General features: G+C 40.5%; 1 protein-coding gene and 1 long non-coding RNA gene across 2 annotated transcripts in view; both read left to right on the top strand.

The window, feature by feature from the left end:
• The first annotated feature begins 1,338 nt into the window (after positions 1-1,338).
• LOC150061620 (uncharacterized) lies at positions 1,339-7,134 on the top strand. Its single transcript, XR_016535843.1, has 4 exons — positions 1,339-1,535; positions 2,584-2,804; positions 6,205-6,329; positions 7,039-7,134. It is a non-coding gene; the product is annotated as an uncharacterized LOC150061620 (long non-coding RNA).
• An 11,180-nt stretch (positions 7,135-18,314) lies between these two features.
• The window catches only part of St6galnac5 (ST6 N-acetylgalactosaminide alpha-2,6-sialyltransferase 5), a 176,363-nt gene continuing 169,192 nt past the window's right edge, over positions 18,315-25,485 (top strand). The window contains exons 1-2 of the mRNA XM_090334591.1: positions 18,315-18,583; positions 19,388-19,642. Of these exons, the coding sequence (XP_090190717.1) occupies positions 18,569-18,583; positions 19,388-19,642 (270 nt within the window). The 5' untranslated portion in view covers positions 18,315-18,568. The remainder of the gene's footprint in view (positions 18,584-19,387; positions 19,643-25,485) is intronic.

Below are 25,485 nucleotides of genomic sequence, written 5' to 3'. Positions count from 1 at the left end.
CAATACTTCATGCTACTAAGCATGTGATCTACCATTTGGATCATGCTTTCAGCCCATTTGCCTCTCTCCCCACCTGTTTTAGTGGCTATCCCATTTTTAACTCAGGTTGTTAGATGATCAACACAAGGTAATACAAAATAAGTTTTAGAAGGATATCGGATAATGTACAACACTGAAAGCTCAGAACAAGCAAGAAGAGAGATACTGGTGAAAGACTTAACCCATGGCGCTGCCATCATAGGGATGAAGAAATCACTTTAGCTACATTTTGTGTTCATCTTTTCCTCAAGTCTTGAGAGGAATAGTCTGATGGGCCTAGAACACATGAGTGCTCATGAATCATGAATTGGCTAGAGAGGTAGAAAAGTTTCATGTTTCTGAATGGCATCTGGATGATAAAAATGAGATAGGGGTGACTCTGTAAAAGAAGCCCCAAAAGAATGTGCTTTAATGAAACTAACTAATGAAACTCAATTCTACAATCTTTTATACCTAATTCAAGCATCACTTTTGTCAGGTAAAATAATGAAACTACACCAAAACAGCAACAGCAGCAACAACAAAAAAATGTACCTACTCTCTCATCCCCAAAAGGGATAATTTGCCAGTGGAATGTAGTTTAATTCATATGTTTCAGCTAGCTCTGTGTCCTAAAACTACACTAGACCAAATTTCCTATCTCCTTGAAATGAAAGATGATAAAGCTAGAGTTGACTACAATGATTTTATTATTTTGATGTACAGGACACATTCTGTTTGTAACAGGTGATGAACATCCTATACCACTAATAATGAAAGTGTTTTATTTCATGTTTTAGAGCCTAAAACATCTAGTAATACTGTAAATAATGTTTTCACCACCCTCATGAAAGTATAATTTTTAAGTTTAGGACTCTACCTTTGGAGTCATGTGGAATTTTACGTATATGTCTGTGAGGAAATACGTGTGAGAACAACACCTCTGGAATTGCTTGCCAAGTTCCTAGGGAAAAACCTAGGGATTCCATCATTTCATTTGTCTGCTGAGGAAGGGTTGTCACATGGATGCCCTTTGGCATCTGCAGTTTGGTTTCCATTCTTGCTTCTTAGTATTCTCACTCTATTTTGTCTGGTCAGGATCAGACAATCCAGCTCAGATACAAATTCTTTGTGTGATTGCCTAATATCATCAAGAACCTAACAGGGCAAAGCAGTGATGGCAGTTTTCAATGGAGAGGTGCTTCCTGGAAGAGATAGAATCCAGCGTTGTAAGAGAGGTAGACAAATGTTGCTAGGAGACCATTAGATATGGTCTTGTAAGGCAACCATTCCCTGAGATTCCGATTGGTGCCCCCAGGTTTCTGCATCATATTCATTGATTGACCCTAGGTAGGAAAGAAAATGGACCACATATTGAGGCTGTATCACAACATATAGACCAGGACACCAATGTAGAGGGTGTTGACATCAAAGACAAAGAATTTTCAATATTCCATGCCTCCACAACAGGAGAGGATTTGTTCCTGAAGGTTGAAGGAATCATAGTACGGATTTCTGTAAGCATGCATCTTTTATTCTGTAATGCAATGCATCTCTGTTTCCATTGTATGCCAGCATAGCACTGCATAAAGCATCCCTATGCTCACAGTTGGTGCTGGTAAAGGCCTGAAGGATCGAGAAAGCAAATCCACAATTGGCTATCAAGGGTATGTCATAGATATTCTTTGGATTTTCATTTTTCATATGAGAAAATGGAGAAGAATACTTGTCTGTGGTCACACAGCAGGAGTTCACACACCCACTGTCTGGCTCCAAGGTATGACTAAAACATGGGGGAGGGAGATCTTCTTGGAGAAAAATACCTCAATATACTAACCAAGATGGTAGTCTTCCAACTACTTCTTATCCCTCTGTACTCACCACTGTGCCCCCTGCTTCCTGTGGTCGGCACCAGGGAGACCAAGGATTTATAATCCCAGGGAAAGAAAGAGTAAACATTCTTTACATAAACACTGATAGTCCTAAACATATCATGTTGTTTATCTTACAAAGATGAAATGTGGAACCTCATTAATTTTTAAATAGCATAGATTTAGTAGCATAGATTTTTCAACAAACAGAAATAAACTAAAATCATGGTCACTCTCCCTCAGCTATTCCTATTATGTTTTTTATGTGTTTGGTTGTTTGCTGTGTGTGCTTTTTAATAATAAAATAGAAACTCCATTGCCAAGTAAACTTCATGGTCTGATCTGGCCTTGCTGATATCCCAGACACTTTTCCGTTTCCCAGACACTGAAATGACTTTCTCCCTGCAGATTTCAAACACACTGAAGTCCAACTAGTTTCTTCCGTGTGCCTGGTAATTTGCATAAAATGAACCATCCATCCGGAAGAATCTTCACAGACTAGGCTATGCATTCTGGCTGCCCTGAACCCAATATGGTTTCATTAATTGTGTTTCTTTTAATTGGGCGTATTTTGATGCTTGACATCTTCAGCATTTAGGACTTTTAGAGTTAAGCTAATTCCCAGAGAGAGTAAATAGCTGGGAGTACACCTTTGATATGCAAAGTAATTATCTCCACTGCTTTCCTTTATCAGCTCTCATCTACAGAACTCTAACTACCTCTGGGCCAGATACCAGGCAATGGAAAAAAACAGTCCTACTTGTCTGCTGAAATCACTCCAAATAGCTAGTCCCAAACCTGTTTACTCAGTGGGCTGAACCATAGGAAGGTTCTTATCTTGGAGCACCCTCCTCTACCACCAGTCAGTGTTTCCCCAGTAAGCCTGATCCTTTTCCAGTGGCTCCCAGAACCATGGTATGTATGCTCTCCCGCTTGGAATTTCTAATATAACAAAACAGCTTTCAATGGCAATCATCAGATCTATATCTAAATAATAAAATCTATAAGGGGTGTGTTAGGGCTGCAGACATGGTAGAGCTCCTACTTAACAAGTGGAGGCTTTGAGTTCAAGCCCCAGTACCTCACATGCACATGAGAAAGTGTGTTGATTGCTCCTGGTTTATTTTACCCCCACCATAACATGAGCACAGGACTATTTTCTCTCCCTCCCACTCTATCTCTGTCTCTCCTACTCTATCTCTGTCTCTCCCTCTCTCTGTGTCTCTCCCTCTCTTTCTCTCTCTCTGTCTCTGTCCTGCTCCCTGTGTTTCTCTCTGTCTTTGTGTACCCCCCTCCCTCTCTCTCTCTTTCTCCATGTGCACTCTAGTCCTGGGGCTTTGATTCAGGGCTTGGGCACTGTCCTTGAACTTTTTTTTGCTAAAGATTAGTGCTCTACTATTTACCATAGCAAAGATATGGAATCAACCCAGATGCCCCTCAGTTGATGAATGGATCAACAAGATGTGGTATTTATACACAATGGAATTCTATGCTGCTGTCAGAAAGAATGACATTACTCCATTTGTAAGGAAATGGAAAGACAGAAAAAAATCATCTTAAGTGAAGTAAGCCAGACTCAAAGGAACATAGGCTCAATGGTTTCCCTCATTTGTCATAATAAGTAGAAATCTTGGGCTCTCCTAGCAGAGATTTACAATAGAACAAAACCTAGATACATAAGGCCCTATAGTATGATGCTAAATGAAAGGACCTCCAGGACATAGAAACAAAAGCCATATGATGAGTGATTGTTGTCCTTGATGTACTATGTTATCTCACATCTTTTGCTGTCCCTTGGTTATCTCATATTATTACAGTATCTCACTTTGTTATCTGATACATTGGATATATTTGTATTTGGTTATTTGAAATTGGATAGGGAAGGGGGGAAAACAAGATGAGGGGTGGGAGTGGGGGGAGGAAAATGGGGACCACGACATGAGAAAGGGTATCAATGTTTTTGAAGTAATACACCTTCTATCTGGTGAATATAATGTAACCCTTCTATTAATTACAATAAAAAGTATATGGGAAAAAAGTTTAGTGCTCAACCACTTGAGCCAGCCACATCTCTGCTTTGGGCTTTTTTTCTGGTTATTTGGAAATGAAAATCTCATAGACATTCCTATTCAGGTGGCTTTGAACCATGATTGTCTGCACTAAAGTACAGGGCTATTTTTATATGTGATACATTATACACCTCCACTGATCTATCTACAGATAACCTGAGTGATGAGAAACTCTCATCTTTGTATTATCAACACCTAGTCAGCAGCCAGATATAGCACAGGCTCTCCATAATCACTTGATAGGTGAAACAAACAATTAATGACTCCTCGATGTCTTGGCATATTAAATCACTTCAATTCAAATTTCATCATTGGTCAATTGGCCTTTCCATTTATGACACATATAAATCCAGGAAACCAAATTTATATACAAAATGATTAAAATTTTACTTCTAACTAGTTGATATAAGGATGAAGCAATGCCAACCATAGCAGCAAACTTCCCAGGTAAATGAAGATAGTTTTGTACCTGTAAAATATTAGATTATGAAAATGTGTGTGAAAGAAGCTCCGAGTAAAAGGGTAGAATAGAGCTTTATTGCCTCAATTTTATACTATTCAGCCCAGCCCCATGAATCTGAGGGTTCATAAATTCTATTTGATAACTTACAAAAGGAAGAAATGACCTCCATATATTTAAGTCTTTGATGTATAACAATGAATAAATTGTAAATGATCACACAGTATTTCATTTCAGCTACCATATATATATATATATATATATATATATTTTTTTTTGCCAGTCCTGGGCTTGAGCTCAGGGCCTGAGCACTGTCCTGGTACTCTCTCAAGGCTAGAGCTCTACCACTTGAGCCTCAGCACCACTTCCAGCTTTTTTCTACCTATGTGATACTGAGGAATCAAACCCGGGTCTTCATGCATGCTAGGCAAGCACTTTAACCACTAGGCCAAACTCCCGGTCCCCAGCTACCATATTTTTAAGAGGAGATGATATCACATAGAGCTGAGAGCCTGCTCTGTGCTGGGCCAGGACTAGGTATGAATGACCTCCTAAGGTTAAGACTCAGAAGATGTAAATATGGGGCCAGAGCAACTCTGTCTCTTCAGAGACATCTTGCTAAAAGAGATACCAGCCTTCTCTCTGAATGACAAAGGAAAATAGTCATGGGAGGAGTTACTCTGATTGAAAGGCAATGAGAAAGATATCTGCCAGTAGGGACTAACACCACCCATGAGTCTACTGGAAAAGAGAGACATGTCACAGAGAAGGATGGATGAAGAAGGAAGTATGGCAGTAACTGGGCTGAACTGGAGCCACAGAGAAATGGTCATCCAGACTGGGCATGCAGTGAGGGCACTGAAAGGTCTCCACTGACCTGACTGAGAAAGAAAAGGCATACTGATACACAATTCCATATCTGTATCTCCTACCAGCAACATGTCTGATTCATATGTTGATTGTCCTGTTTCTATATTTGATGAATATATACACAAATGAAATCAACATTCCCAAACTGTTTAAATTTGTATTTAAGTATAAATCAAAGCAAAAAAACCCCCATATGATGGTGCCATTTATACCTACACTTGGATCACCGAAAATGTGCTGTCATGACTCCAGTCAGCCATCTCAAGAGATGCAGCTGTTTATTTGTGCAATGACAGTAGTAGTTATGTCGGAAGTATCCAATAAGACATATAAGGCACTACAAACAGACCATGTTGTATAGGGATCCATCAGCCTGTTCTCATTTTTTATTAATGTTTGCTTTGCTCTATGTGCCTTGGGGAGGTGAGTGGTTTTCATGTTATGTTTGTTTTCCAAAGAGCTGCCTCAGTGGCTGTCTCAAAGAAGAGGAAGAGATCAGTGTTTCCCACACGTGCATTAACCAGAGCAGCTCCACTTTTAATTCATATAGCAATGTTCCAGTAGGATTTTGTTTGAATGACAACAGTGCTTAATAACGCATCGTGTTTTAAGTTTAATATGCACCAAGGTACAAATACCAGCACCACCACTTAAAAATGACATGAACTTAGAGAAGATGCTATGTCTGGCTGTGCCTCATTTTCTTTCTGTGTAAAAGGACATGGTGATAGTACAGTGCTTTAAGTAATAATGTATTAGGAAGGCAGGCAGTTAAAGAATGTAGCCCATACAACTTGCAGATGGCAGTATAAGTTGATAAACCAAGAACTGACTGACAATGAAACGAAGGCAGGGGGCTACTAAAGAATGAGGGAGTAAGGACAGACACTAAATCTTTGGTACCATGACCTTACAGAATACAGAAAAGAGATCCACCAATCAGAAAACCATCTTCAAGAACTCCAATCCTCCCTATTCAACCCTACTTCCCTATTCAAAGCCAATTTCTGAAACCAGTGAAGACTGGATCAGATGGCTGAGGTGAGTGAGGTGGGATCTTCCATATTTCTTTTTAAATCCCTATCACCTTTACTATACTCCAGTCTACCTGGAGTCAACTTGGCTACTCTGACCTTTCTGGTGTGTTGGTAGGTACAAGCCATATAATGAATGATTGTTGTTCTTAAGGTACTATGTTATCTCTCATCTCTTTTGCTGTCCCTTGGTTATCTCATATTGTTACAGTATCTCACTTTTTATCTGATATATCAGATATATTTGTATTTGGATATTTGAAATTGGATAGGGAAGGGGGGAAAACAAGATGAGGGGTGGGGGTGGGGGGAAGGGAAATGGGGACCAAGACATGTGAAAGGGTATCAATGTATGGGAATTAATGCACCATCTATCTGGCAAATATCATGTAACTGTTCTATTCATTACAATAAAAATATACGAAAAAAAAAGAATTAAGTATGTCTTTTTCTGACTTGAACTCACCAGAAAAGTAACATGAAATTGAGGTTGGAATAAAGTTTCATATATTGAAGGTTCACATATTCGTTATTTGCTTCTGAAAAAGGTAGAATTGGGAAATTGTCTGAGCACTTAAGGGTTGGGCTTTATGTCACTGAGATGTCATTCTGGAGTGATCCATGCAAGAAAGAACTGTTTCTAACACACAAGTCTGACCTGGGAGTCTGTCCATGGTTTCCTTCTCAGGATGTTTCTCTTTCTCCCTTGCATACAGTTTTGTGTTGACACCATCTACCATTCACCTTGGGGTTCTCTCCAAAGGCTAAGCCAATGCCCACCCTGTGAATATCCAAACCTGAGCAAAATAAACCTGTTTATTAAATGTCGAATAACTTTGCTATTGCAACAAAAATTGATTGAACATAATAAAAGATGCAAAATGATATGTACATTTGCATATGTGTATATGTATTATATGTATAAGATATTGTTGAAATTATCTCATTTGGTGCTTATAACTGCTTACTCTGAGGAAAGCAGCACTCACATGTTCCTACACAGAAGAGACCAATGGAGTACACAGAGATTTAGGATCTTATCCCAAATCACAGGTCACAACTGACAAGAGCTGGGACTGAAGCACAGAAGTGGAGTCTGTCCTTAATCTTACACAGAGTGAGTGTAAGTTCCACAAATAAGGAATTCAAAAATTCCCAGTTTAACTCCTCTGTTGAAGAGACAAGTTTTAAATTGACTTTTTAAATAATGCTGACTTTTTAGACTTTAACAGTTCAATACCACTTAAAGAAAACCATCCATTTTAAGTGGAGTATGTGGCATTTCTGAACAAAAACAAGAGGATGCAACAACATAAATTCGTGTGGTGAGGGAAGGCGTGGGTAGGGAGGAATGGGTGAGAATGATGAAAAGGGGTGACGCTGATCAAGATGCATTATATTCATAAATTGCTTTGTTGAATGGAAACTCCTTTATATAACTATTTAAATATAATAAAACAACTAAAAAAATGAAAGACACAGATGGATCAACCACACTTTTTACATCACCAAGCACCAGCAAAGACAGGAGAAAATTCACAATTCAAAGCTCTTGCAGTTTTCCTCTCTTGTACTTTTTCCTCCTATATTACCTAACATCTTAAAGCACGGGGAGTCAAGATGGCCCGTGTTATCTGGCCAATGTCCTTAGTGTTTGAAAGAAAATGATGTTTTCATTTATAACAGACCATGATGTTGGCTCCTGTTTGTCTCATTTTACTGAAAGGCCACATATATAATTTTATCCACATATATGAAAATTAAGTTTTAATGTTCAGAGCTTCCTCTACTGAACTTTTCTTCATGCTCTACCTGCAAATTCTCTTCAGGTTACATCAGGATTTTTTTTTAAATTCTTGCTTGTGGTTGTTTTGGGAAGGGTTATTTTATTTTATTTTGCTTTTTTTGGGGGGATTGGCATTACTGGGCTTAATCTCAGGGTTTGAGTGCTGCCCCTTTAGCTTTCTGCATTCAAAGTTGGTGTTCTACCACCTGAGCCACAGTTCCACTTCTAGATTTTTGGCAGTTAATTTTAGATAACAGTCTCATGGACTGTCCTGCGTAGTCTGGCTTCAAATTGCAATCCTCAGATATCAGCCTCCTGAGAAGCTAGGATTATAAGTGTGAGCCTCCAGTGCCTGACACATGAGTTTATTTATATAGTTTAACTGATGTCCCTTATCCTTTCTCACCATTTTTCCTTTTTCTCAGCTATATGATATTAAGGTGGTATCATAATAGAAAATTGACATTGTTCAGTGATACTGAGTTCCAAACTAGAGTAACAAATTGGACTTTGGGTTGTTTCTCTTGGGAAAGTGGATGTATTGTTTTCAGGCATACCTTCTCAAATACTCCACACAGGGGTGTGGAGTGTTGGGACTTGCCACCAAACTTGCACAGTGTCACTTTGCTTAGCCTTGTTGTAGTTCAAGAGGCTTGGAGAGGACAGCAGAACTGTATTCAAGTCCTGTCACCACTAACTGGCTGTATAAATTTGGGCAAGCTACTTAGATCTCTCACTCTGATCTTAACAAAGTTACTTGGTGATGGTGACAATCCCTCATTCCTTTACAAGCTTATTCAGTAAGCACCTCCTGTTTGCTAGGTACCAGAAAATAAATGTAAATAATATGAGGTTTCACAATTCAGCTGATCGTGATGGGAATTGGAAGACAGCTACCTAAATAAATCACTAGGGAAAGAGAGAGGGGGAGGGAAAGAGAAAGAGGGAAGGAGGGAGGGAGGGAGAGAGGAGAGAGAGAGAGAGAGAGAGAGAGAGAGAGAGAGAGAGAGAGAGAGAGAGAGAGAGAGAGAGAGAGAGAGAGAGAGAGAGAGACTTGTAGGAAAAATATCTCCATTTGGAACCTGCAGCAGTGAAGCCAGGAGGACCTGGCTGTTCACAAAGAGCATCTCAGCTTCCTGTTCTCTCTTCCAAGGTTATGCAGAGATTCAAATGCCATATGAAATTTGAATCCTTTCAACACTGAGGAGTAGTTCCCAGGCATCCTAGATCCCGTGGTGCCCATATTTCCATGGCTCTGCCACTTCAGTGCAAGCTGGGGACTTGAAACTTCTGCACCTGCATCACTGCAGGAGAGACTTTCCCAGCCTCCAGAGCCTGCCTGCTCACCACCTGTGCTGTATGACGATGGTGGTGTGTGATAAGCAATCATTGTCATTGCCCTGCACCCAGAGCAGGCCTCAACCCAACAGATCTTACCACTCTTGTCCTTCAGAATTCTCCCAACACCATAAAGCTCTAGTTGCTACCACTATATCACTTGCTTGATCACACACAGTGCACTGTTGTCTTCCCTTCCTTTGTCAATTTCCTATTGCCCCAATGGAGTTTCCTTTACCTGTCAAATAAATACTTGCACTTAGGGCCTTATCCCTGACTATGCTTCTGAGTCAAGTCTTAATGAGACAAGATCTAAGCCATTTTTATTATTACTCTCTAGCATTCTGAAATGAAACCAGGATTATACATGCTACTTTGCACAAGAAAAGTGATGCTTTGTATTTCTTAATCTCCTTATAAAAAGTTGGGACTTGAACTATTATAGCCATTAAAACATAATACTTACCCAAGAGTTTTGGTTGGTTGGTTTGTTTGTTTGTTTTCTTTAAATTCATCCTGACCCAGTCTGCTTGGCCAGAGCCTTTATCTACCACTTGAGTTTCTGCAAATCTCTCAGCTCCAGGTTTCCATGCACCAATCCATTCTCCTCGTTGTTCATTTCCACTGACATCTACCTAGTAAGAAACTCTAGGCAGATTATTCATAGGGCAAATAGTACTTTTCTAAAATTTTATAATCTTTTGGTTACAATGCATTACTCCTATCTGCAGAAACATTGTTATAAACATTCTGATAAGTATAAAGTGAAAATCTTGATGGTAATTTTTAGGGAAGTTGATTAAAACACATCTCTCTTATTTGTATATGTGTATGTATATATGTATGTATGCAGTTTGTGAATATATGCACATATACATATACACACATACCTATGAATGAACAAATTATAATTCTTTGATGAGCAATGTCTGTTTAGATGTATCTCTGTGCAATGCCTGAGCTACACAATTGTACAGAAAAACTCCTTTGTTCATTCACAAACAATCTACATGCACTCTCATGCCTTTGTTCAAGTTTTCCTCTCCCTGGAACACTGGCAGTGTTTCCTTTGCTAGGCTGTTTCTAGAGATCTTTTAAATCCAACTGACTGAGTTCTCTTCTTTGCCAGAAACTAATGCACATGTCTTCTGTGCTTCTTCTACTTCTTTGTCTAAAATTCAACTGTTACATGTAGCTTGTCAGGCCAAATTATAATCCGTTGCTCAAGCATTTCTTCTCACAGTAAGGTCTGTCTTATTCCTCTGCTTGAAAAGGATCAAATCTTAATCTGTGACTTTCTAGTCATGAGGCCTTGGGCAAATGGCCTCACACCTCTTTCTACACTTCTATTTCCTTGTTGGTAAAATGGGAATGCTGCCATTCCTTACCTCAGGCAGACATTGTGGGATTAAATAAGCTTTTTCAGTAATAAACACAATATCTAATGACAAATACTCAGTAGCTGATTTGACTACCAAGTTGTGACTCACAATCAGTGGCTTCTCTTGGCCATGTAAGAGTTAAGTGTCAGAGGCTAGTCCCAACCTGGTCTTGTTATTCCAGCAGGGGCTTGAAGCATAGAAGTGGAGGCTTACTTCTGGCTGAAAGATTGGGAAATGTAGCTGCCAGTGTGTGGAAGGGTCCTGGCTAAGATGCCAAGGAGTAAGAAGTAGACTGACTTCTCTAAAAACTCCCTGAGTGACTATAAATACTGCACATTCCAAGAACGATTGTTAAGACCAGTTTCAAAAATTCTTATACAAAAAGTCAGCATATGAGCTTAACAGTGAATGATAAGAACAGAAGTAGGACATGTGAAAGGGTATCAATGTATGTGATTTAATGCACCTTCTATCTGGCAAATATCATGTAACTCTTTTACTAATTACAATAAAAAAATAAAAATAAAAATAAATAAAAAATAAAAGTACAGAAGTAGGAAGGATCCTGGGGTACAAATCCAAGATTTTGCTGTTACTGTTTTCAAACCTTGTGAAAAGCAGAATACATAAAAAAGATTGAGCCCACCAAGAATGTACTGACTACACCAAGTATTGACAATAATATGCAGCAGTTGAAATTTTCATTTGTTGTCAATGGGGACATAAAATGGTACAACCACTTTAAAAAACAGTTTATCAATTTCTTCTAAAGCAAACCATATACTTCATATGACCCAGCCATTGAACTCTGAGGTACTCCTACAAGAAAAATGAAAGCAAGCATGTATAGAAAATATCTGTGTAAGCATTTTCCTAGTAGTTTTATTCACAAGAGCTCCAAGCTGGCAGTACCCCAAGTGTATAGTAATAGAAGACTAGACTAAAACTCTGTGCCATATTAACACAAGAAAATAATAGAAGGAGCCGGGTATGGTGGCTCATGACTGTAATCCTAGCTACTCAGGAGGCTGAGATCTGAGGATCAATGTTCAAAGCCAGCCTGAGCACTAAAGTCCGTGAGAATCTTATCTCCAATTAACCAATGGAAAACTAGTGGTAGCACTGTGGCTCAAGTGGTAGGGCAGTAGCTTTGAGCTGAAGAGCTCAGGGACAACACCCAGGCCCAGAGTGATTAATCAACTGTGAATAAAACTCAGAATATTATGCTGAGTGAAGAAAGACCAAAAGGTAAGTATATGCCTAACCTATACTTATTAAAACAAAGAGGCTTTCCTCTTCTGTTTGTTAATGTTGTTAGTATGACTTCAAATAATTATAAAGGCTTTTCCTGGAGTGGAAGGAATAACCTGCGTTTTGAGGGTGTGCTGATTAGCATGGGCTATTCTGAAACAACTCACCAGATTCTGCAGTGAACTTTTTATTATATACAGAAACATTTACTATACGCAAATATGTAAAATATATGCAAGATACTTTATTATATAAAAAACAAAAATTGCAAACAAGTACATCCCCAAATAATAAACTGTCTTTCATTATATTATCTAAATAATAGATTTTGACCTAATTCTTCCAAACCTGTCCAGTGTAGAGGTCAGAAAATTAATTTGGCTGAAGGAACCCTTTTTAACCTTCTGTTTATTCTTGGTACCACATATTCATATTTTGACCAATAGTTAATAAGCCCAGCACTACCACTTACTATCTGGATGAGTTGGGGAAAGTTATTCTCTACTTTTGCTTCATCCATTAATAAAAGAGAGAAAGTAATAACACCTATCTCTTAGAGCTATTGTGGAGGCCAAATGTGTTAATGTAGACAAAGCTCTTAGAATAATACTGGCACATAGTAAAGGCTACATAAATGTTAGTGATACAAATTACCGTTCTCAGTTTAATGTCCAGTTTAGTTGATATAAACAGCATTAGGACATAGTCCCAATTCTGAAAAATTTATAGTTTGGAAGAGAGGATCAACAATAAACACAAAAATAAAAATGACTAAATATGCTCAGTGCAATAATGGAATTTGAGAAAATGTTTTGCACACATAAGTGACTAACTGCCTTGGCATGAAAAATCCACTCAAAATGAAAACAATCCGCTGCCTAAAACACAATTACTTGATCATTTGTTGGTGTTTTAGAGTTAGGGTGAGTTACTACACTTGGTTGCTCCTTTCCCTGGCATCTGAACTTAGGAGCACTCGAACTTCACGCCTGTGACTTCTCTTCAGCATCGGGGCTTATTCCCAGGCCATCTGGTCAGTCATCAGTCATGGTAATGAGGCTTACTTCCTATATCCCACCCGTCATCCTGTCTGAGCTGCAAGGGCCTGAGACATCTGCTGTGGAGGAAACTGAATTCCTCCTGTTCCACTTCTGCTTTCCACATGTACCTCTCCCACAGCACCTTCTGCTCCAAAATGCAACTTCATCCTCCCAGTTGCCTGGTTCAAAAGTCTTGCATGTTTTTTCTTGCCTCTTCTTTCATTTGATGCCCAACAATCAGTAGATCTCCAATTTGTTTATTTCTAAAAGTAATAGATGAGTCTCCTCTGACTTAGATATCAAACAACTGAATTGGCCTTCCTTTCATGCTCTCACTCCCCATGAAGCTTATCTTAACATAGCAGCCAAGTGATGTTTCAAAACATGAACAATCCAAGGTCTTTGCTGCTGCCGAGTCCTAAACTTCCAGTATGGTACTAGTCCTTGACCCTTGACCCTTTCCACTTTCCCTCAGGCTGCATCCCCTCCAACCTCTTTTCTGTCCTTTCAACAAGTGCTTTCCTTTAACCTCAGGATCTTTTTAGTGTTCCTTTTCTGAGGAATGTTGTTCTTCCTGGGGCTTTCATGGTTCACTCTCATTTCATTTACATTTCGGCTTAATGTCACTATTATAGCTAAAACAATAGGCTCACCTCAATCTCTAACTACTTCCCTGATTTCTTTCCTGGAGCTAGCATTCTGTTATAGTGTTTTTTCCTTCCCTTGCATTCTTATAAAGCAGAGTCCTTGCAAGTATAGAAGGCCTAGAATAATGCCCATATTTGTGAATATGAATGAGTGAATACATGATTTACTATTTGTATTAGTCGGCTCTTTATCACTGTAACAAAAAGCTTGAAATTGTTTACCTAACAAGAAAAAAGAGTTTATTAAGTCTACAGTTTTGGAAAATCAAGTGCATGGCATCTGCATGTACAATAACAGATGGTCAAATGCATCAGGAGAAAGGACCACACAGCAAGGCAGGAAGCCAGGATAACTGCAGTCCTATAATCTCTATTGAAGGCCTACTCTGTGTGACCTTTTAGGCCCCATCTCTTAAAGATCTACACCTTTTTTTCAGTACCAACTCCAGGGGAATAAAATTCCTTTTATGGCCAGGAGTGAAGCCTAGTGGTAGAGTGCTTGCCTAGCATACATGAAGAACTAGGTTCGATTCCTCATTACCACATACTCAGAAAAAAACAGAAGTGACACTGTGGCTCAAGTGGCAGAGCACTAGCCTTGAGGAAAAAGTATTCAAGGACAGTGCCCAGAGTTCAAGGACCGGCAAAAAAAAAAATTTCCCTGTATAACAAACTTAGAAGGGAAACAAACATTTTCACATTATAGTATTATTACTTAGCATCTGCAAAGTGTCACAGTCACATAAACAATTTCTTAATAAGCCTTCTAATAATTTGTAGAATAGTCTTTATTATATTTATTTTATAGAAACATTAACATTATTTGCTCCACGTTGGTACAATACCACTTGAGCTACATCTCCACTTCTGGCTTTTTCTTCCTAATTAGAAATAAGAATCTCATATATGTTTTTGCCCAGGTTGCCTTCAAACTGAGATCTTCTCATCTCAGCCACCTAAGTAGCTAGGATTACAGGGATAAGCCATCAATGCCCAGCTTCTGAAAAATTTTATAACTCCCTTGTCTTAAGTCCTACAGCTAATTCAGCACAACTCTTAATCTATTTCTGCTTCCAAATCCAGTATATTAATCCTGATAATTAAGAGCTATCAAGGTTAATATTGCTGTAGACATTTCACGAGTAGCATCTCATTTAACCTTTAACAACAATGCTTTCAGGAATTATTTTGCAAATGAGGAAAGTAAAGGAGAAGCTAAGTAAGATGCAAGGTCACAGACCTACTAAATGGCATGGTCAGAATCTCGGCCCTGCAGCCTGATTCCAACCAACCAGCCCACTAGGTCTAGTCTCTGAAATATAGGAAGTTAAGTAAACACCAAGGCACAAATGGACAAATAATGAACCTGTTCTAGGACTTTCTGTCTTAATAAAACCTTGTTGCTTTGGTCAAACCTCGAAGTACTAGATTTTTGTTTTACGTCATTAGCTGAAAGGCAGTGGATTCTCAAATTCAGTTTACAATGTGTTCTTCCTGCTTTTCATTCATCTTAGGCATGTGGGAAATGTTTAATTTTGAATTATAAGGCAATTGGGGACCAGGGCAAGGCTCATGGGGTTCTAATAATCTGTCCTTTTTCTCCTTTGGTGGCTTGGTGCTGTCCTCGTGGCTATGTGCATTGGTTGGCAAATTCTTTGATCTCCAGATTCCATCTGGTCCCTCATCACCTCTGACATTCTTTATTTCACAAATTCTCAGCTTCACTTTATCATATAACTTACATTGTGGAACACTCAATTTCATTTCCATTCCATTCCTTGTTCTCATTTTTTTTTAAAAAATAGGAATCTATTTGATTGGATGTGATAGCACTAGAGGCAGAAATGTGGCAAAATTTTAAATGGTGAGAAATCCATCTTAGCTACATGGGTTCTGAGAAGCAAATTGTGATTCCTCAGCTGACTTTGTATTGAACTGTGCAAGTTGGATAAACTACAAATGCCTCAGTAACTTGTCTACCTATCTGCATGTCTCCCAGTCAATCAAGTGCTTGTGAATGCTACCTATTTTCTTCTCTTTCCAGCTTTTCAAGCTATGCATCAACTTGCATAAATATAGATAGATGCCCTTGAAATCTCAAATTCCTCAGGTCATAACTAAAAAGGCAATCAAAAGTTGAAAAATGAACCAGGTATGTTGATTGTTCCTGCTTCTTTGTAACAAAGTTTCACACCACACATCTAAGAACAGCCTGTGAGTTCTCTTGGAATAGCAGATCTATTTAACCCAGTATCCCAATGCCTGGCCCATAGAAGGTGCTTAACAGGCTAAATATTTAAAATAGTAGGTGTTTACTGGTTAGAGATTATGTTGAAAATGAACTATACAACTTGTGGGTGGGAATAGGAGGGAAAAACTGGGAGAGAGTGAGCGAAGAAATGTACTCTGTACATTTGACTTATGTACATTACCTTTATAATAACAATTTAAAATTTTTAATAGTAGGTACTTTGAAAATATATGCTGATTCTACAGTATTCAGCCTTTTGCTGTCTATGCATGAATAAACTACACACACACACACAACACACACAATACACACACACACACACTTTAGGTGATGAAGCTTTAGAGGACATTCTATTTAATTCATCTTTGTAGACCTTAATACAGAAACATCACATACAAGCTAATAATTAAAATAATCATCAAATTGAATGAACTGTGTTACTTGTTTTATTTCACACCCTGCCTTTTGGCCAGTGAGCTCAGGAGTACCTAAAATGGCTTGATCAAATATTTGAAAAACAGACATCTTGAAGTCATTCAACTAAAGCTCAAAAATTAAACATTTAGATTTTACCCTGGTCATGTCATAAGTAGATTTTGCATTTAGCTAGCTGCTATCCCAGGAGGAGGAGGTGGGGGAACAGAAGCTTAATGAATTTGGTCAGACATACTGTGTAACAGATGTCCAGACGGCCGCTACGAGCTTAAATCATAAAGATGATGTCTCTGTTTGGCATGGAGAAATACATTAGAAGTGTTTTATCGGTCACTGGACAACTTGCTAGATGGCAGGAGAATAATACTAAAAAAAATGCAGAAGCTTCCTTCTAGTATCATCCAAAAAAAAAAAAGAGCCCTGGAGAAACCCAGATAATCTGCTTGCAAGGATTCATCAAGTTGGTCCTTTGTTTCATTAATTTGAGTGTCAAGTGCAACCATACAATAAAGAATTGCCAAGGCCTGATAAGATTCTCCTCTGGCTGCTGCTTTCCCTGCCCTAACAACTGCTACTATTCATTCCTAAAGCACAAATTGAATAAATAGCTCCAATCCTGACAATGTTGAGCAGTGTTTTGAATTTTATGTATTTCCTTCAAAGACTAAAAGCACATGTGTTTGTTTTTTTTTTTCTTTGCTTTCCAAGTGCATTGCACTGGGACTCATAGTTGAACCCATAACTTAACTTTCTTAATGGGAAGGATGGGAAGATGCTTCGTAAGTTAAACATAGTTCTGGTTATAGCATCAGTCCAGCAGTAGAGGAGTAGAGATTAAAAGAGGGTTGCAATGCCTTTTTTGGCCTTGAGAAAGCTCTTATTGCACCCATGGTTCAGTTGGTCTGTTGATCATTTCCATTTTAATGTAATCTTTAATGTTACCTTGCTGCAGGTGAGGTGTTCAGTATCACATTAAGACAACTATTTTCACTGAGCAATTTCACAAGAAATATGTTTTTGGCTAAATTAGACATTTAACAAATGGCATTTGGAATTTGATGCAGGGAAGACAGTATCCTTAAAAATAAGCTATTGGTGTGAATTCCTCAAAACTGAACAATAATTAAAGTTTTAATTTTAGTCCAAGTTGTGAATGTGAAATTAGAATGCTTATGGAATAAGCCATGAGCAGTTTGAGCTCTAGTGGCCAAAAATTCTTCCCTGAAATTAAGAGGAATCAACAAGCTCAGTGGAAATGTGCTGAATGTCTCAAAAAATTTTACCAGTCTTTAAATGAAAGGCCTAGTGAAAACATTTATTGTAATCTTGGATGCAAATAATGAATGAAACCACTTGAATAAAATAGAGCCGAGGACTGTATACAAATAACTGCATTTGAGAAAAAAAAAAGAAAAGGAAAGGAAAAAGGGAAATGTGATCGCTTACAACTGGAAAACAACTAATATAATTTTTTTTTGAAAATAATTTCCTGGTAGATTTCCCTTGGCTAGGGCTCTAAATACAAAGACTACATACATTTGGGCTACCGACATTTGGGGTGGTACCAAAAACTCAGAAGAGAGAAAATGGACTTTGCAAATTTTCCAATGGCTGTCCCATTTAGAAACTGGGGTTCTCTTTCTCTTTGGGGGTTTGATGCCTTCAAAGAAACGAGAAATAAACCCTGCAACTAAGAAATGGTCACACCGACACGGTTCACTCTTTGGTCCCAGAAATGTTACTCTGCTGAGATTATCTGGGGGCGGGTTGGGGAACTGGGGGGTGGGGTGGGGGGGAGGATGCAGAGGTTTTTAGGACCCAGCAGGCGGCGGCAGGCGGCAGTTGTGTAGATCACTGAGAGACTACGAGGGTCCGGTTCAGTTTTAATTCTGTGTCTAATCTCCTCCACCGCGGCGCTTACCCGGGTCCCGGGGCTCCAGCGCCCGCTCAGCAGCGGCCAGCCCCTGGGTGGAAAAAATAAACCCCCAAAAAACCCCAAACCAAAAAAACCCCAATCCCAGCCGCCGGTGCCCGGGCACGCACGATGGAAACCCTCCAAAGAAAAGTGGCTTCGGACGCGCGTGCCTGAGGACTGCGCACAAAAGAGGTGCCCAAGATGAAGACCCTGATGGTGAGTCGGTTCTTGCAACTCCCCCGAGGCCGAGGCGAGGACCCCCCAGGACTCGGCGTCCCCGGGGTGATCTCCCTGAAGGGGCCTCTAGGGAGGGGGGGACCTAACCTTGTGCTTTGGGGTCGCCTGTTAGGAAGGGACAACTTTCCACTGGCTCCGGGGCCCCTCCCGCCTGCGTGGCTCTGCCTGGCTCGCCATCCCGGGTGGGTCTTTGGATGCCTAAAGGCTCTTGGATCTCCAGCCAGTGGTCCAAAGAGACCAGACGGAGAGCCCGGGAGCCAAAGCAGCCGAGTAGGGGGGACGGAAGATGCCCGCCCCCCACTCACCCACACACAAAGCAACAGCCTGGCGAGAACTACGAGGGGCTGGGGGGGGGGGCACCTCCGCAGACTTTTCTGGGTTTCCAAGCCAGATGGAAAAACTTGCAAAGATCTCCCGGGTGGAACCCTGGAGAGGCGGGGAGGGGGGAAAAGAGGGTGCCAAGGGGAAAGGTTCCAGCAGAGTGGGGAAGAGGGCCCCTCCCCAGAATGCCACCACCCACCCACCCCGACCCCTGCCCTGGCTGAGGACGCGCTCTTCCTCCTGGACCCCTGCGCCGCGCGCCACCACCTGCCCTCTACCGAGAGGTCTGGGCGGCAGCCACTGCCGAGAGCGGCGACGCGCGGGGCGCCATCCCCTGCCATCCGCGCGGGGACACCGCCGCGCGCCGCTAGGCTGTGGCCCGGACGGCGCGGGGCAGGGGGTCCGCCTTGGGGTCGTGGCTCAGCCGCCGTCTCCCGCTCTCTCCCGCCCGCCCGCCCGCAGCGCCATGGTCTGGCAGTGTGCCTGGCGCTCACCACGATGGGCACCAGCTTGTTGCTCGTGTACAGCAGCCTCGGCGGCCAGAAGGAGCGGCCCCCGCAGCAGCCACAGCAGCCACCGCCGCCGCCACCACCACCACCACAGACACCGGCCACCGGGAGCGCTCGGCCAGCGGCAGACAGCAGCCTCGCGCCGCGCCCCGCAGCCCCCCAGGGACCGCGACCTCTGGACGGATACCTCGGCGTGGCGGACCACCAGGTGAAGGCTTGCGTGCCAGCCCGTGCGCCACGCAGCCTGGGGCATCCCGCACATACCTGAACCTCCTTCTCCCCCCCCCCCACCCTTTCCCGGGGCTGGGAGGCGCCATGAGTAGGTTCTTTTCCCTGAGAGGCTGGCAGGGAGGGAGTGGACCAGCTGGGGTGGGTGGCGCGACTGCCCTCCTGCTTCGGGTAAATTTCTATTCGGAAAGGCATGCAAAGTTTTTGGTGTGCATGCCTTTCGATTCTGGTTGTAGGGGACAGGGAGAAGGTGAGTGGTAGACCCCAACCCTCAATTGTTTCAACAGGAAGCAATAAGCTTCCAAGCCCCAGAATTTCAGGCTGCTTGGGAGGTCCTCTGTCCGAAGCCTTGAATTTGGCAGGATCTGTCCAGGTAGAAGGAAACTCATAGTCAGGAACCACTTCTCCCATCCAGCAGCACCTAGCCACTGCTCTGGCCCCAGGTTCCTCCTCTCTGATCTCTCCTTAGTGCCCTGGGCTGCTGGATGACTTCAGCTCTGAGGAGCTGAGGAGCCAAGGCAGTGTCTGAAGGCTGGAAGCACAAACTCAGCTCCCATTGGCTTGAAAGCTTGTTTTCCTCTGCCTTCCGGGAAGCTACGGCATGACTTGGCTAATAATTAATAAGCTGATTTTTTTCTTTTTTAGAAAAAAAAATGAGCCGCCTTTCCCAGGAATAATAAATCTCTGGTTTCCGTGGAGGAAGCCTCTGGGATAATTCTAATCAACTTTCCTTATTCGGAGGATACTTTGAGTTTTAGTACATATCTCACTATCTAAACCTGCAAATGTGTTTTTATTAAAACATACATCTGATTTTTATCTTCCCTATAAAGCTAGGATTTCTTGAAATCCCATGAGTGATTTTATTATAGTTTTTGACTGGCCCTGAGACTCAGGGCCTGAACACTGTCCTTGGGCTTTCTCAAGGCTAGAGCTCTACAACCTGATCCACAACACCACTTCTGGCCTTTTCTATATATGTGATACCTAGGAATCAAACCCTGGTCTTTGTGCATGCTAGGCAAGCACTCTACCATTTGACCAAACTCTTGGCCCAGTGGGTTTTTAAAAATATTATATTTTATGATATAAACAAAAGTAATATTTTGCAGATGCACCTTCCTATGTGAAAAGATTGCTCTTATTATGTATGAAAAGGCCAAACTTCTTTTTAAGTGACAATCAGAAGATCACCCTTCACCTGTGCCATGTACAGAGCTGAGGACTGGAGGGCACAAAATACATTGAAGCAGGAGCTAGCCTTTAGGGATCTTTAGATGTCTGTAGAAGACAAAATATGTCATGAACTAAGTCTGGGCAGATATATGGGTGCTAGTTACAAACAGTATGGAGGTTCAAAGGAGAAAGGTCACATCCCCTGGAAGAAGCAAGAAAAGTTGTAGTTTTTTTTTTCTTTTTTTTGAAAAGGTGGCACTTATACTAGGAACTTTTCAGAAGAGCAGAAAAGAGGGGAAATATAAGAAATGATGGAGGATAGATTTAAAATCCAAAAGTTGAAGGTGATTGACTCATTAATAATGACTTCAGTTTTCTTAGTTGTGGATTGATTGCATAGTTTGGATCTGTATGTGCAAGCAACTGGTAAAGGCTGAAGTCACTGGAAAGTTTAGACATGGGCTTCTGGCTGTGTGAGTTTCTGTGTGGCATTTCTGTGGTAGTTGATGTCTAATGAATATATTGAACTGGTAAATTTTCATGGATATTGTTCAGTGAAAATGGCCAACTCCCATGATGCCATGATTATAGACATGTCAAAAGACTGATTTACTGAAAACTCTGATCTGTGTTGGGGAAGATATTTATTCTTAGTATCTCCCTTCTGTGTGATACTGCTAGAGAGATGCCAACTAAGAATACTGAAATTTTAAGAGAACCATAATGCCCTCCTGTTGGTCTTTAAAATACAGTTTCTGATGAATCAGAACCTTATATAACTAGAGTGAAGAACAGCTCTTTGTTGGAAAAAATGCTCAACTCTACAAGAACTATTGAAATAAACAATAATAAAGTGGCTTTATAAAGTGAAGTACTACATGAATGATAAATACCACATAAAAGTCCTTGGAATTCTTGGCAGAGGAAGATCTTCTTTGTTTCCACTAAATCAATAAAATTATTTTGTAGAAAACCAATATCTCTCAAGGTGAGTTGGTGTAAACACCTGAAATCCCAGACAGAGGCAGGAAAAAATCAAGTTCAAGGCCATCCTGTGGCTATATGGTGAAATCTTGTCTCAAAAATCTAAAAGGTTAGGGGAAGGAGAAAGGAGGAGAGGGCGGGAGAGAGGGAAGGAGGGAAGGGAAAAGAAAGCAAAACTTGTATCTCACAAAATTCCTTTTCCAAGTTTTCAATGTTTACCCCACTGCAATCAAAGGAACAAATGGAAATAATAAAATCTGTACCTTCTCTTTAGGCAGTGACCCATCTGTCCTACAAAACTAAATGTAAATTTCTACACGAAATGCAGCCACTGATCCCTTTTACTGCTTCTATTTAGATGGCTGAAAAGGAGTCAGAGCTCTTCTCTGATGGCCAGATGAAGGTGCATGTGTGAAATTGTGAGATGTTTATGTCCTTTTCTAGAAATTGATGTTTAATTGGGTTTTGTTTGAGATTTTCTCATATTCTTGCCAAGTCAGGAGTGGAAATCATTTGTTAGCATATTACAAGGAATATCTTCCCCCAATTAACGCAGGAGAGGATAAGAAAAAGAGGCTTTCCTATTCTTATCGTGCCAGGGAACACCCAGATGGATGTTTTACCCCCACTCTCCTCACATCAGGCCTCAGAAAAAATGATAGGATATGCTGAATATGATGACCACGAAGCCATATGCTGCTGCATATTGAATGAGAATTCCAACAGACTTTTTATTTGCCGTTGATTTACAGAGTCTGGAGAGAGTTGCAGACACCATTTAGGAAAATGTTCACATCTCCATAGCTGGAGGTCTCAAAGACTGATAAATATGTAGTGTTTATGTTCAGTTACACGGTGGTATTAACATTATAACTCCAAGATTAAATTCAACAGGTGGTCCTAATCCTCGACACCTGAATTTCACAAATTACAGCCTGTCTGCAGTGATAGTCTTGTCTCATATGGCTGCAGACTACACTGGCGGTGAGATTAAATCATTGTGTGCTTTTGTTGAAAGGCTGCAAGTCAAGTCAGTGATGAGCAGTATGTGTTGAAGCTTAAAATATCACTTTCCTTGGTCCTATATTTTACTTTCCTTTATTTTATTTTATTCATTTACAAAAATGTGGGCTGCAGTGGTATTTCCAGCATGACTAAACTCCTCAGAGTTTCTTATGATGAAGGTCTCCCTGTTCTGCTAGAGCCTTCTTTGCTTTCCCAATCCCTTTTCTCAGACCTTTGTTCCACAAACATTTCAATAGCATATTTCCATCTTGTTGTAGCTACTGCAGCTACAGTGGTCTGTGGTCTGTGATTGATTATCCTGCTGTTTCCATTTTTGTAAGCCATTGGTTCTAACCTGATTGACCAGACACAAGGGAAGAACCCAATTTCCATGGTGCTGAGAAACGTTGGTATTAGAATTGTAGCATTACACATAATCAAACGCCCCCCCACACACACACACAACAAAGCAACCCTCAAAAGAAAAAAAGGGATATTTAAGGAATAGTTAAGTCTTAAGTAAAAAGAGATGAAAAATGCAGGTTAGCTTCCAGTCTGGATCTTGTCTGGACAGATAAAGCCCTTGGCCAGCTGGTAGCCCTGTGTAATGAAACTATGAGCACATTTCCATTGCCAGTGGACAGGACCTTATTATAGAAGGCCCATATTCACTTTGGCTGCCCTTCCTTGACCTGGCTTATAAAAGGGCAGCCACTGATCAATGTGGTCTGGAGCTGAGACGGTATCTCTTCACTTCAGAAACAGTCTCTCCCTCACCCCACCACACTGCCCCGGGATGAGTTTCCTACATACCAATAACATCTTCAGAGCTATGGTTCTTTCCTTCCTTGGACACACATTTATTCACACAAATAAAAAAGTGGTTAGCTGTGATAGAACTATTTCTATTAATTGTCCAGTTAGAGTGGTAAGACTGAAAAAGAATCCTAAGCCAGCATGAAAGCATATGTCATAGAACTGATTTAGAAATGGAAGAAAATATATTTCACCTTTAGAAAAGTATATGAATTCTGAAAGTCAAGTTAACATAATTTATTAGGTCCTGTCTAATGACACTTCAGTAATTCAATAAATGGTAAGTCACTTGGACCTCAAGGAAATTCAAAATGAGATTATTTCCAATGCTCAGGTCTTACAAAATGTAATCTGCCAATGACAAGGGAATCCTATTACCACCAAGCTTCAAACAAAAGGAATCATGGAATGAACTAGTTTTTATGAATAAGAAGTTGCCATATTATGGTTACTATTATTATTGTTTTTGCCAGTCCTGGGGCTTGAATTTAGGGCCTGGGTACTGTCCTTGGACTTTCTCAAGGCTCTACCACTTGAGCCAAAACACCAGTTTTGTTTTTTTCTGTGTATGTGCTACCAAGGAATCGAGCCTGGGTCTTTGTGCATGCTAAGTAACTCTACGACTAGGTCATGCTCCAGGCCCCATTATGGTTATTTATTTATTTATTTATTCATTCATTCATTCATTCATTTTGTAGGTTATGGGCCTTGAACTTGGCCTGGGTGCTGTCCCTGAGTTCTTCAGCTCAAGGCTACTAACCTACCCTTGAACCAAGCCCTACTTCCTATTTTCTAGGGGTTAATTAGAGATAAGATTCTCAGGTCCTTTTGTACAGGGGCTGGCTTTGAACCTTGATCCTCAGATATCAGGTTCCTGAGTAGCTAGGATTACAGGCATGAGCCACTATGCCTGGCTATTATGATTATTTTTAACAGAAGTGTTTGTACATTTAAACACACACACACACACACACACACACACACACACACACACACACACACCAAAAAAAACTTTTCCTTAATGCTATGTCAGCTATGTCAGATTTCCTTGAGAGTTAGTTATCCCAATATTCTCTCACCCTAATATTTCAGTGGGTGACTTTGACCAGGCTACATCAGAAGTCCCACAATGTTATCTTCTTCCTGACTTTTTTTCTTAAGGCCTTCATACTTGCTGTTCCCCTTCCCCAAAGTATTTTACATGCTTGGGACTTTCTGGTCATTTAGTTCTCAGATCTCATGTCCCTTCTTATGTACCACATTATTTAATCCTTCTTGAATATTAGCCTGTTCATATAAGCCAGTTTTATTTCAGATAACAATATCTCAAATATCAAATATCCTAAAGTTATTTGCCTATTGTCTGCACTACCCCAAATAAAATCCAAGTGCTCCATCAGCAAAAGCCTTTGTATGTCTTGTTGAGCAGTTTAACTCCAGTACCTAGTACATGGTACTGGTGGACAGTAAGTATTTACTGGAAGAATGTAAGGATGGAGAGAAGCACAGAAATGCTTTATTTTAGGTGAAGTTTTTTTGCTTTGAGAAGTATTAATTCAATACCAAGGCTCTAGTATGCTTTTTATTTACTAAATTTTGCTTTGCAAGGGAAGAATAATAACAATTGGGAAGAATGGTAAGAATGATTTAAAACAGAATAATCTTTGGCAATGAGATATAGGAGTCTATATTCCACAAATTTCACTTTGAATTTTTGTGCACATTAGTTTAGAACTGTCATTAGAAATTTTTTAGTCATCACAATGCGTTCTGTGGCTGATTCATTTAGGCATTTTTGAACCAGTTATAGCCCTTAGTAAATAACTCATTGAAGGTCTAATA

Source organism: Megascapheus bottae, chromosome 6 (genome assembly GCF_031878675.1).
Source record: "Megascapheus bottae isolate mThoBot1 chromosome 6, mThoBot2.hap1, whole genome shotgun sequence".
Classification (NCBI taxonomy): domain Eukaryota; kingdom Metazoa; phylum Chordata; class Mammalia; order Rodentia; family Geomyidae; genus Megascapheus; species Megascapheus bottae.
This window is presented reverse-complemented; position numbering and strand designations above follow the sequence as displayed.